We start from the raw sequence: 13,454 nt of genomic DNA, 5'->3' as shown, positions 1-13,454 counted from the left end.
GAAAAGGTTCGTGCCGTGCCTCTAAAATAATTATTCATTGGGCAATGCTACCAACTGAGCTACAGAGCCTCATGTTAAGAGGGAGCCTGCTGTTTTGTAAAAGGTCTCTGACCGCAATTATGATAAATGACGTTTTCACTTGCGGATGATATACAGGAACAACGAGAACAAAGAACCCACCTAAATTTGCCTCGCTTCTAAGATGAGGCTGCATAGCTTAGTTATTTTATACTCCCAACTACCCCAAAGAGAATACTGCGCGAACGTCATGTAAGCCTGGTTGTTTCAAGTTTATCTTTCTGTCATTTCGTCTTTTTCGAGGGTCAATTTTTCATTTTTTAATTACATTTAACATTACATTACAATTACATTTTTTAATTTCATTTTTTAATTACCCCCAGGTGTATATATATATATACAATATTACCTTTTTTTATTTGATGTAATAACTGTTCCTAAAAGAAAATGGTCCTGAGAATTTTGGGGCGACATTTCTTTACACTTGTAACCGCTTAAAAAATTATACGGTCATGTGCCAGCTCAAGTGAATATTATTTTAGGTCATTTAACTTAAAAGTATATACTTCCTTCTCTTTCGAGGCCAAAGGTCAGGGTGTTATTCTCTACAACTGAGCACGTATCAGTCCTTATCATTTTTAGATAAAGAAAATATAGTTGATGTTGTTTTTGGTTTTGCTGTTGTTGCTCTTGCTCTTGCTCTTGCTCTTGCTCTCGCTGAAGAAATATTTATACTCTAAGATTTCAAGGATCGTCATCTTAATGCTTTTTCTTTGTAGTGGCACAAAGTGTTGTCAAGCATGATCAGCATATCCTGAATGGTGCCACACCTCATGCCAGTTTCGAATTGCTTGATAATGCTGAAAATACAAGCAAAACCATCCAGATAACTGGCCTTACTGCGCAAAGCACTGAAGACTCCATTCGCAACTACTTTGAAAATGAGAGACGTTCTGGGGGTGGAGAGGTAGAAGCTGTGACTTTTCGGCCGGAAGAAAATGTGGCTCTTGTGACTTTCAAAGATGTTGAGGGTGAGTTTTTAACTGTTAGCTCGTGTAATTTTTTTTTTTTTTTTTTGCGTTTTTCAGTCAAACGGAGGTAAGTGCGGGGCGCACGCAAAGTGCGAGTTAGGCGTGAGGGCAGAAGGGCAAAAAAATTAGCGCTTCTGACCCCCACGAGGGAATCTTACTGCAGATGCTTGGATTTCTCCGCTGGATGATCTGCAATTGAACTTATTTCCACATTGATGACAATCCAGCATTCCCATCCGTTAGGTGATTGATCAATTATAATTGCTCCTATTTTTTATGAGTTTCGTTTTTGGAAAAAAAGATTAATTATTGTACGTTCTGTAAAATGTTTCTCTTTTTTCTTTTTTCTTAATTGTCTGACAGTTGCAAAGAAGGTCTTAGGTAGAACACACACTTTAAATGGAACAACGGTGGAAGTCTCACGCCATTCAATCACTGACAAGTTCCAGGCTAAGGACGGATCAGGAGATCAGGTCAGACCCACAACTGAACCTTTTAAACTGCCTACTGTGTTTCATCTCGCATGAAGCATCCCTGATTCGAAAAGTTTCTTTCAGTCACTCATAGCATAAATTCACTGGTGCGTACATTGCACAATTTCAAGGCTTTAACTTCTAACAGCGGTTTATTAATGTTCTTTGTAAACCTTTTTCTGCCAGGATCAAGCTTAGTTGAGATAATATCGCCCTTACTCTTAAACACATTGTCTTCGTTTCTTATCCTTGCGTCTGTCTTTGCGGTGAAATTTTATTTGAATTTGTGGAGAAAATATTTGGTCTGTCTCATGTATCTCTCATGCTCTTGCAGTCCCGTGTTGTCATCGTTCAAGGACTACCTCAAAATGCAACGGAAGACACTGTTTTAAATTACTTTGAGAACTCGAGGCGGTCGGGAGGTGGCGTTGTTGAAGAAGTGAAACTCAAAGGCAATGAAGCACGAGTTCTGTTTGAGTCATCTGAAGGTAACTGCAAAGCATTCAGAGCTGTCTGATAAGGCTTCCTCGCTCAGTTGTTTCTTGTGCCCAGCTACTAGCGAACCCCATCAAAGCCGAATTGTTTCAAGCTCGTTTTTCTGTGATATCCTCATTTTCGAGGATCATTTTATGTTCAATTATCCCAGGCCATATACGTCACATGTATAATGTTAATTCGATTTTATAATCTTTTTTGCTAAAAGAAAATGGTTATTTGATCTTTAGGGACCACATTTTTTTGACACCTGGCGTAAACAATCATGCGACTATGTGTCAGATGCAAAGAAGACGTTTTTCAAGCTCGGCTAATTTTAATTTTTGTAATCTACTGTCTCTTTCCAAGCCCTATTGAATTTGTTAGGTTTTTATTCTCTAAATTTGAGCACGTAGCATTCGAAGTCATTTCTACATAAAGAGAATATAGTTAATGTTGTTGTTATTGTTGTTGCTGTTTCCCTAACTGAAGAAAAAAATTACACTCTAAAATCTCGTAAATACTGACCTAACTACTTGTTCTTTGTAGTGGCTCAAAGCGTTTTAAAGCATGATCGGCATATCCTGCGTGGTGCTACACTCAATGTCAGTCGAGAGTTGCTCGATAATGCTGAAAATACAAGCAAAACTATCCAGATAACTGGCCTTACTGCGCAAAGCACTGAAGACTCTATTCGCAACTACTTTGAAAATGAGAGACGTTCTGGGGGTGGAGAGGTAGAAGTTGTGACTTTTCGTCCGGAAGAAAATACGGCTCTCGTGACTTTCAAAGATGTTGAGGGTGAGTCTTTACTGTTAGCCTGCAGAACAGGTGTTATTTTTTTGCGTTTTTCAATCAAACGAAGATAAGTGAGGGGCGTGCGCGAAGTGCGAAAAAGGTGCGAGGGCAGAAGGGCAAAAAGATTAACGCTTCTGGCCCCCGAGAGGGAATCTTACTGCAAATGCTTGGATTTCTCCGATGGATGATCTGCAATGGAACTTATTTCCACATTGATGACAATCCAGCATTCCTATCCGTTAGGTGATTGATCAATCAATTGGTCCATTTTTTTATGAGTTTCGTCTTTGGAAAACAGGATTACTTATCAGTATTATATGTTCTGTAATATGTTTCTTTTTTTTCTTTTTTCTTTTATTTATTCAGTAATTCATTCAACTTTTCTTAATTGCTTGGCAGTTGCAAAGAAGGTCTTAGGTAGAACACACACTTTAAATGGAACAACAGTGGAGATCTCACGCCATTCAATCACTGACGAGTTCCAGGCTAAGGACGGATCAGGAGATCAGGTCAGAACCACAACTGAACCCTTTAAACTCGGCTCGTTTCTTATCCTTACGTCTGTCCTTATGGTGAAATTTTATTTGACTTTCTGAAGAAAATATTTGGTCTGTCTCATGTATCTCTCGTGATCTTGCAGTCCCGTGTTGTCTTCGTTCAAGGACTACCTCAAAATGCAACGGAAGACACTGTTTTAAATTACTTTGAGAACTCGAGGCGGTCGGGAGGTGGCGTTGTTGAAGAAGTGAAACTCAAAGGCAATGTAGCACGAGTTCTGTTTGAGTCATCTGAAGGTAACTGCATAGCATTCAGAGCTGTCTTATAAGGCTTCGTCGCTCAGTTGTTTCTTGTGTCCAACAACTAGCAAGGAGAATTGGGTTCGAACCCCATTGAAGCCTGAATTGTGTCAAGCTTGTTTTTGCATTGATTTCGACATTTTAGAGGATCATTTTATAATGTTCAATTATTCCAGGCCATTTACGTCACATGTATAATGTTAATTCGATTTTATAATCACTTTTGCTGAATGGAAATGGTTATGAGATCTTTACGGACGATTGTTTTTTGACACCTGGCGTAAACAATCATGCGATTGTATGTAAGATGAAAAGAAGACGTGTTTCAAGCTCAGGTAATTTTAAATTGTAGTTTTCTGTCTCTTTCTAAGCCCTATTGAATTTGTTAGGTTTTTATTCTCTAAATCTGAGCGCCTATCATTCGTTGTCATTTGTACATAGAGAGAATATAGTTGATGTTGTTATTATTGTTGTTGTTGTTGCCCTTGCTGGAGAAAAAATTAAACTCTAAGATTTCGTAAATACTGACCTCACTACTTGTTCTTTGTAGTGGCTCAAAGTGTGATAAAGCATGATCAGCATATCCTGAATGGTGCTTCACTTCATGTCAGTCTGGAGTTGCTCGATAATGCTGAAAATACAAGCAAAACTATCCAGATAACTGGCCTTACTGCGCAAAGCACTGAAGACTCCATTCGCAACTACTTTGAAAATGAGAGACGTTCTGGGGGTGGAGAGGTAGAAGCTGTGACTTTTCGGCTGGAAGAAAATATGGCTCTCGTGACTTTCAAAGATGTTGAGGGTAAGTTTTTTACTGTTAGCCTGCAGAAAAGGTGTAATTTTTTTACGTTTTTCAATCAAACGAAGATAAGTGAGGGGCGCGCCCGAAGTGCGAAGAAGGCGCAAGGGCAGAAAGGCAAAAAAATTAACGCTTCTTACCCCCAGGAGGGAATATTACTGCAGATGTTTGGATTTCCCCGATGGATGATATGCAATTGAACTTATTTCCACATTGATGACAATCCAGCATTCCTATCCGTTAGGTGATTGATCAATCAATTGGCCCATTTTTTTATGAGTTTCATCTTTAGAAAAAATATATATATTTCTTGTAAGTTCTGTGTTAAGTTTCGTTTTTTTCTTTTTCTCTTATTTATTCAGTAATTCATTAAACTTTTCTTAACTGTTTGACAGTTGCAAAGAAGGTCTTAGTTAGAACACACACTTTAAGTGGAACAACAGTGGAAGTCTCATGCCATTCAATCACTGACGAGTTCCAGGCTAAGGACGGATCAGGAGATCAGGTCAGACCCTGAACTGAACCCTTTAAGCTGCCTACAGTGTTTCATCTCGCATCAAGCATCCCTGAGTCAAAAAGCTTCTTTAAGTCACTCATAGCATAAATGCACTCATGCGTACATTGCACAATTTCAAGACTTTAAATTCTAACAGCGGTATATTAATGTTCTCTGTAAACCTTTTTCCTGCCAGGATCAAACTAAGTTGGGATAATATCGCCCTTACTGTTAAACACATTTTCCTTGTTTCTTATCCTTGCGTCTGTCCTTGTGGTGAAATTTTATTTGACTTTCTGTAGAAAATATTTGGTCTGTCTCATGTATCTCTCGTGCTCTTGCAGTCCCGTGTTGTTTTCGTTCAAGGACTACCTCAAAATGCAACGGAAGACACTGTTTTAAATTACTTTGAGAACTCGAGGCGGTCGGGAGGTGGCGTTGTTGAAGAAGTGAAACTCAAAGGCAATGTAGCACGAGTTCTGTTTGAGTCATCTGAAGGTAACTGCATAGCATTCAGAGCTGTCTGATAAGGCTTCGTCGCTCAGTTGTTTCTTGTGTCCAACAACTAGCAAGGAGAATTGGGTTCGAACCCCATTAAAGCTTGAATTGTTTCAAGCTTGTTTTTGCATTGATTTCGTCATTTTCGAGGATCATTTTATAATGTTCAATTATTCCAGGCCATATACGTTATATGTATAATGCTAATTCGATTCTATAATCACTTTTACTGAATGGAAATGGTTATGAGATCTTAACGGCCGACAGTTTTTTGACACCTGGCGTAAACAATCATGCGATTATGTGTCAGATGAAAGAAGACGTTTTTCAAGCTCAGCTTATTTTAAATTATAGTTTTCTGTCTCTTTCGAAGCCCTATTGAATTTGTTAGGCTTTTATTCTCTAAATATGAGCACGTATCATTCGTTGTCATTTCTACATGAAGAAAATACAGTTAATGTTGTCGTTATTGTTGTTGTTGTTGTTGTTGTCCTTGCTGGAAAAAAATTACACTCTAAGATTTCGTAAATACTGACCTCACTACTTGTTCTTTTTAGTGGCTCAAAGTGTTGTAAAGCATGATCAGCATATCCTGAATGGTGCTACACTTCATGTCAGTCTCGAGTTGCTCAATAATGCTGAAAATACAAGCAAAACTATCCAGATAACTGGCCTTACTGCGCAAAGCACTGAAGACTCCATTTGCAACTACTTTGAAAATGAGAGACGTTCTGGGGGTGGAGAGGTAGAAGCTGTGACTTTTCGGCCGGAAGAAAATATGGCTCTCGTGACTTTCAAAGATGTTGAGGGTGAGTTTTTTACTGTTAGCCTGCAGAACAGGTGTAATTTTTTTACGTTTTTCAGTAAAAGGAAGATAAGTGAGGGGCGCGCGCGAAGTGCGAGTTAGGTGCGAGGGCAGAAGGGCAAAAAAGTTAACACTTCTGACCCCCAGGAGGGAATCTTACCGCAGATGCTTGGATTTCTCCGATGGATGATCTGCAATTGAACTTATATCCACATTGATGACAATCCAGCATTCCTACCCGTTGGGTGATTAATCGATCAGTTGGTCCATTTTTTTATGAGTTTCATCTTTAGAAAAAATATATATTTCTTGCAAATTATGCAATATGTTTTTTTTTTTTCTATTTTCTTTTATTCATTCAGTAATTCATTCAACTTTTCTTAATTGTTTCGCAGTTGCAAAGAAGATCTTAGGTAGAACACACACTTTAAGTGGAACAACAGTGGAAGTCTCACGCTATTCAATCACTGACGAGTTCCAGGCTAAGGACGGATCAGGAGATCAGGTCAGACCCTGAACTGAACCCTTTAAATTGCCTACAGTGTTTCATCTCGCATCAAGCATCCCTGAGTCAAAAAGCTTCTTTAAGTCACTCATGGCATAAATTCACTCGTGCGTACATTGCACAATTTTAAGGCTTTAACTTCTAACAGCGGTATATTGATGTTCTTTGTAAACCTTTTTCCTGCCAGGATCAAACTAAGTTGGGATAATATCGCCCTTACTGTTAAACACATTTTCCTTTTTTCTTATCCTTGCGTCTGTCCTTGTGGTGAAATTTTATTTGACTTTCTGTAGAAAATATTTGATCTGTCTCATGTATCTCTCGTGCTCTTGCAGTCCCGTGTTGTTTTCGTTCAAGGACTACCTCAAAATGCAACGGAAGACACTGTTTTAAATTACTTTGAGAACTCGAGGCGGTCGGGAGGTGGCGTTGTTGAAGAAGTGAAACTCAAAGGCAATGTAGCACGAGTTCTGTTTGAGTCATCTGAAGGTAACTGCATAGCATTCAGAGCTGTCTTATAAGGCTTCGTCGCTCAGTTGTTTCTTGCGTCCAACTGCTAGCAAGGAGAATTGAGTTGGAACCCGATTAAAGCCTGAATTGTGTCAAGCTTGTTTTTGCATTGATTTCGTCATTTTCGAGGATCATTTTATAATGTTCAATTATTCCAGGCCATATACGTCACATGTATAATGTTAATTCGATTTTATAATCACTTTTGCCGAATGGAAATGGTTATGGGATCTTTACGGACGACATTTTTTTTGACACCTGGCGTAAACAATCATGCGATTATGTGTCAGAATAAAAGAAGACGTTTTTCAAGCTCAGGTTATTTTAAATTGTAGTCTTCTGTCTCTTTCCAAGCCCTATTGAATTTGTTAGGTTTTTATTCTCTAAATCTGAGCACCTTTCATTCGTTGTCATTTGTACATAAAGAGAATATAGTTGATGTTGTTATTATTAGTTTGTGTAGTGTGATCGTCCGGGTGAGTGTAGTTCTGAAAAGAACTGTTGTTGGTGACTGACGTTTCGACTATCTGTGCGATAGTCATCTTCAGAGTCAAGTAAGGAATAGTTGTCAGTCGATGATGTTATAAAGTCTGGTCTGTTGAACGTGATTGGTCTGTTTAGCCGTGATGTGATTGGCTGGAAGACTCATGTAGAGTTTGTTAACAGTCTATTAATTATTATTGTTGTTGTTGTTGTTCTCCTTGCTTGAGAAAAAATTATACTCTAAAACTTTCGTAAATACTGACCTAACTACTTGTTCTTTGTAGTGGCTCAAAGCGTTTTAAAGCATGATCGGCATATCCTGAATGGTGCTACACTCCATGTCAGTCGCGAGTTGCTCGATAATGCTGAAAATACAAGCAAAACTATCCAGATAACTGGCCTTACTGCGCAAAGCACTGAAGACTCCATTTGCAACTACTTTGAAAATGAGAGACGTTCTGGGGGTGGAGAGGTAGAAGCTGTGACTTTTCGGCCGGAAGAAAATATGGCTCTCGTGACTTTCAAAGATGTTGAGGGTGAGTTTTTTACTGTTAGCCTGCAGAACAGGTGTATTTTTTTTACGTTTTTCAGTAAAAGGAAGATAAGTGAGGGGCGCGCGCGAAGTGCGAGTTAGGTGCGAGGGCAGAAGGGCAAAAAAGTTAACACTTCTGACCCCCAGGAGGGAATCTTATCGCAGATGCTTGGATTTCTCCGATGGATGATCTGCAATTGAACTTGTATCCACATTGATGACAATCCAGCATTCCTACCCTTTGGGTGATTAATCGATCAATTGGTCCATTTTTAATGAGTTTCCTCTTTAGAAAAAAATATATTTCTTGTAAGTTCTGTAATATGTTTCTTTTTTTCTTTTCTCTTTTATTCATTCGGTAATTCATTCAACTTTTCTTAATTGTTTGGCAGTTGCGAAGAAGGTCTTAAATAGAATACACACTTTAAATGGAAAAACAGTGGAAGTCTCACGCCATTCAATAACTGATGAGTTCCACACTAAGGACGGATCAGGAGATCAGGTCAGACCCACAACTGAACCCTTTAAACTGCCTACAGTGTTTCATCTCGTACCAAGCATCCCTGAGCCAAAAAGCTTCTTTAAGTCACTCATAGGATAAATTCACTCGTGCGTACATTGCACAATTTCAAGACTTTAACTACTAACAGCGGTATATTGATGTTCTTTGTAAACCTTTTTCCTGCCAGGATCAAGCTTGGTTGAGATAATATCGCCCTTACTGTTAAACACATTTTCCTCGTTTCTTATCCTTGCGTCTGTCTTTGCGGTGAAATTTTATTTGACTTTCTGAAGAAAATGTCTGGTCTGTCTCATGTATCTCTCATATTCTTGCAGACCCGTGTTGTCCTCGTTCAAGGACTACCTCAAAATGCAACGGAAGACACTGTTTTGAATTACTTTGAGAACTCGAGGCGGTCGGGAGGTGGCGTTGTTGAAGAAGTGAAAATTAAAGGCAATGAAGCACGAGTTCTGTTTGAGTCATCTGAAGGTAACTGCAAAGCATTCAGAGCTGTCTGATAGGGCTTCGTCGTTCAGTTGTTTCTTGTGTCCAACTGCTAGCAAGGAGAATTGGGTTCGAACCCCATTAAAGCCTAAACTGTTTCAATCTTGTTTTTTCTGTGATTTTGTCATTTTCGAGGATCATTTTGTAATGTTCAATTATCCCAGGCCATATACGTCACATGTATAATGTTAATTCGATTTTATAATCACTTTTGCTGAATGGAAATGGTTATGAGATCTTTACGGACGACATTTTTTTGACACCTGGCGTAAACAATCATGCAATTATGTGTAAGATGAAAAGAAGACGTGTTTCAAGCTCAAGTAATTTTAAATTGTAGTCTTCTGTCTCTTTCCAAGCCCTATTGAATTTGTTAGGTTTTTATTCTCTAAATCTGAGCACCTATCATTCGTAGTCATTTCTACAAAAAAAGAATATAGTTGATGTTATTGTTATTGTTGTTGTTGTTGCCCTTGCTGGAGAAAAAAAATTACACTCTAAACTTTTGTAGATACTGACCTAACTACTTGTTCTTTGAAGTGGCTCAAAGTGTTGTAAAGCATGATCAGCATATCCTGCATGGTGCTACACTTCATGTCAGTTTCGAGTTGCTCAATAATCCTGAAAATACAAGCAAAACCATCCAGATAACTGGCCTTACTGCGCAAAGCACTGAAGACTCCATTTGCAACTACTTTGAAAATGAGAGACGTTCTGGGGGTGGAGAGGTAGAAGCTGTGACTTTTCGGCCGGAAGAAAATATGGCTCTCGTGACTTTCAAAGATATTGGTGGTAAGTCGTTAAGTACCAGTTACATTTGCTTTTGAAATCTGATAAGGGCTGCTATTTGATATCTTACATAAAGGTTAGATAAAAAATTATCACTGATTGCCATTGTCCACAATTCCTTCCAAGTTCTGTAAAATTGCTGATGATGTCGTCCCATCCTCGTTTAGTTTCCCTCTTCTTCCCTCCCCCTTCCCACTTCCCCCTTACCCCCTTCCCCCTTCCCCCTTCCCCATTCCCCTGCCCCCCTCCCCCCTTTCCCCTACCTCCTTCCCCCCTTCCTCCTACCCCCCTTCTCCCCCTTCCCCCCCAAAGTCTCCTAACCTGAAAAGCTCTCTTATGCATTTCTAATGACTGACTCATTGTGATTCTTTTTACTATAAGACACGGTAAATTCGTCGTGATTACAGATTGTGTTTGAGTGGGCTAGGAAAGAAAGCAAAATCCTTCTTCGAGTAATGAAAGATGGTATATATCTTGTCATGCACTAGAATAGTACAAAGAAAAACAATGAATCAGATAACTTATTTCTATATTGATGACAATTCAGCAATCCTTTCCTTTCAATAATCAATCCATCAATTGGTTCATTTCTTTATGAGCTTCGTCACCTACTTTTTTTTTAATTGTTTTGGCAGTTGCAGAGAAGGTCTTAGGTAGAACACACATTTTAAATGGAACAACAGTGGAAGTCTCACACCATTCAATCACTGACGAATTTCACGCTAAGGACGGATCAGGAGATCAGGTCAGACCTTCAGCTGAATCCTTAAGACTTTTTACCGTGTTTCGTTTCGCATAAAGCATTACTGAGTCGAAAAGTTTCTTTAAGTCATTCATAGCATAAATTCACTCGTGCGTACACTGCACAATATCACAGCTTCAAATTCTTATATCGGTATATTTGATATTCCTTGTAAACCTTTTCCAGCAAAGATTAATCTTATAATTATGGAGAATAACACTCTCACAGTTCAATACAACAGTTTGTGTCTTATTCTAGCTTTTGTCTTAGTACTGTAATTTCATTTCATTTTCTCAAGAAAGTATTTGTTCTGTCTCGTGTATCTCTCGTGCTCTTGCAGACTCGTGTTGTCTTCGTTCAAGGACTACCTCAAAATGCAACGGAAGACACTGTTTTGAATTACTTTGAGAACTCAAGGCGGTCGGGAGGTGGCGCTGTTGAAGAAGTAAAAATCAAAGGCAACGTAGCACGAGTGCGCTTTGAGTCATCTGAAGGTAACTGTCTAACATGTTGCTGATGGTTTTGTTTGCGCAAAAGCGAAAGGCAAGGATTTAAATATATGATATTAATTGATTAGCTTCCTATGGTGAAGGAATGATTCTTACACTACAACTGAAGAATTTAAAGAAAAACAAAAAAAAAATCCGGCTACGATGGGATTTTTGCCATAGCTCACACCACGTAGTTACATGGCACTACTACGAACTGAGCTACATAGCCTCACTTTGGGACGTAGGCAAATTTCAAAGGCCCTGTTATTTTCGCAAAGTTCTTTGAGCACAATTGAATTAAATCACATTTTCATTTTCGGGTGACATACAAGATAAGAAATAAGTTATTACGTGGAGATTCATTAACGAGACCGAAGAAACCTGTAAAACTTGCCTCGCTCCCAAGATGAGGCTACGTACCTCTGTTGTTTATAGCGCCCAAGGAGGAAAGGGCTCCAACCCCGTTAAAGCCTGAATTGTTTCAAGCTTTTTTCTTCTGTTATTGGGAATTTCAAAGAATCATTTCGTCATTATGAAATCATCCTAGTTCATATATATGATAATTACTTTTAATTAATTTGATGGTACTGAGATATTAGGGTGACATTTCCTTAAAGTAAGCATAAACCCGATCATGTGATCACTTGCCGAGAGAAAAAGAGACTCTTTTCAAGCTTACTTAATTTCAAATTTTACATTCTTTCTCTTTCGAGGCCATAATAAATTGCTTAGGTTATTATTCTCTACTTCTGAGCACGAATCAGCGGTTATCATTTATAGATAAAGAGCACAGTCGAACCTGTATTAAGCAGCATTGTATTAAGCAGACCCTGTATAAAGCGGTCGGTTTTCAAAGTCTCAATATGTATTCCTGCTATTTTCACCTCTATTAAGCGGTCTCGTATATTATGCGGTCATGGTAACCGATGACTGACTATCAACGGCCTGTTTGCATTATCCTTCACTCAAGCTCTCGTATTTTGTTTCCTTTTATTTCCTTCATTAAGGTTATCTGTTTCAATTTTTCTTAATTGTTTGGCAGTTGCAAAGAAGGTCATAGGTAAAACACACACTTTAAATGGAAAAAAAGTGGAAGTTTCATACCATTCAATCACTGACGAGTTCCAGGCTAAGGACGGATCAGAAAACCAGGTCAGACCCACAGTTTAACCTTTTAAACTTTTTACTTTGTTTCATTTCGCGTTAAACATTACTCAGTCGAATAGTTTCTTTTTGGTCACTCCTAGCAGGAGTCACTCCTGTATACACTGCACAATTTCAACGCTTCAAATTCTTTATGCAGTGTCTTTGATATTACCTGCAAACTTTTCGTTCGAAAAATGTCTCTCTTACAAATAAACACACCGTTCTTGTTCTTACTCTTGCATTTGTCGTTGTACCGATTTCTCATTTGATTTTCTTACGAAAATGTAAGGTTAGTCAAATGTATCTCTTGTGATCTTGCAGACCCGTGTTGTCTTCGTTCAAGGACTACCTCAAAATGCAACGGAAGACACTGTTTTAAATTACTTTGAGAACTCGAGGCGGTCGGGAGGTGGCGCTGTAGAAGAAGTGAAAATCAAAGGCAATGTAGCACGAGTACAGTTCGAGTCAACGGAAGGTAACAGTATAGCACGCGCAGCTGACAGTTTTGTCTGCGTGAGAGTGACGAGAGGCAAGTCCGCGAGAGGCTTGGAACGAAAGACTTTGGTGACATTTTTGTTCTTTTCGCGGCCTCGCCGCTCATCACTTAGTACATTTTTCAGCATTTTATTATTTAAGTCTAAGCACGTATTAGTAGTTGTTATCGTTTGTAGATAAAGAGTATGCAGTTGATGATGTTGCTGCTCCTGCTCCTGCTCTTTTTGTTGCCAAAGAACAATTTACAATCTAAGATTTCAAAAATACTGATCTTATTTCTTATAGTTGCACAAAGAGTTGTCAAGCACGATCAGCATATCCTGAATGGTGCCACACTTCATGTCAGTCTCGAGTTGCTCGATAATGCTGAAAATACAAGCAAAACCATCCAGATAACTGGCCTTACTGCGCAAAGTACTGAAGACTCCATTCGCAACTACTTTGAAAATGAGAGACGTTCTGGGGGTGGAGAGGTAGAAGCTGTGACTTTTCGGCCGGAAGAAAATGTGGCATTCGTGACTTTCAAAGATTTTGAAGGTAAGTAGTTTCGCGTAAGTTGCACTTTG

The 13,454-nt window shown here is 38.9% G+C and overlaps 1 protein-coding gene across 2 annotated transcripts in view; it reads left to right on the top strand.

Annotated features, from left to right (window-relative positions):
• Nucleotides 1-13,454, top strand: part of LOC113664396 (protein mono-ADP-ribosyltransferase PARP14) — a 30,831-nt gene that overhangs the window by 7,446 nt on the left and 9,931 nt on the right. The window contains exons 1-18 of one of the 2 annotated variants that reach the window (XM_089191547.1): nt 2,413-2,797; nt 3,194-3,303; nt 3,435-3,588; nt 4,142-4,393; nt 4,786-4,895; nt 5,231-5,384; nt 5,942-6,193; nt 6,585-6,694; nt 7,030-7,183; nt 7,972-8,223; nt 8,612-8,721; nt 9,057-9,210; nt 9,766-10,017; nt 10,650-10,759; nt 11,097-11,250; nt 12,290-12,399; nt 12,715-12,868; nt 13,174-13,425. In XM_089191547.1, the coding sequence (XP_089047673.1) occupies nt 4,363-4,393; nt 4,786-4,895; nt 5,231-5,384; nt 5,942-6,193; nt 6,585-6,694; nt 7,030-7,183; nt 7,972-8,223; nt 8,612-8,721; nt 9,057-9,210; nt 9,766-10,017; nt 10,650-10,759; nt 11,097-11,250; nt 12,290-12,399; nt 12,715-12,868; nt 13,174-13,425 (2,359 nt within the window). In that variant the 5' untranslated portion in view covers nt 2,413-2,797; nt 3,194-3,303; nt 3,435-3,588; nt 4,142-4,362. Of the gene's footprint in view, nt 1-797; nt 1,050-1,412; nt 1,523-1,856; nt 2,011-2,412; nt 2,798-3,193; nt 3,304-3,434; nt 3,589-4,141; nt 4,394-4,785; nt 4,896-5,230; nt 5,385-5,941; nt 6,194-6,584; nt 6,695-7,029; nt 7,184-7,971; nt 8,224-8,611; nt 8,722-9,056; nt 9,211-9,765; nt 10,018-10,649; nt 10,760-11,096; nt 11,251-12,289; nt 12,400-12,714; nt 12,869-13,173; nt 13,426-13,454 lie in introns of those variants that run through there. The other variant, XM_089191546.1, reaches the window with a different exon arrangement.

Source organism: Pocillopora damicornis, chromosome 13, assembly GCF_964200805.1.
Source record: "Pocillopora damicornis chromosome 13, jaPocDami1.2, whole genome shotgun sequence".
NCBI classification, from domain to species: domain Eukaryota; kingdom Metazoa; phylum Cnidaria; class Anthozoa; order Scleractinia; family Pocilloporidae; genus Pocillopora; species Pocillopora damicornis.
The sequence above is the reverse complement of the archived record's forward strand: the minus strand, read 5'-3'. Positions and strand labels throughout refer to the sequence as shown.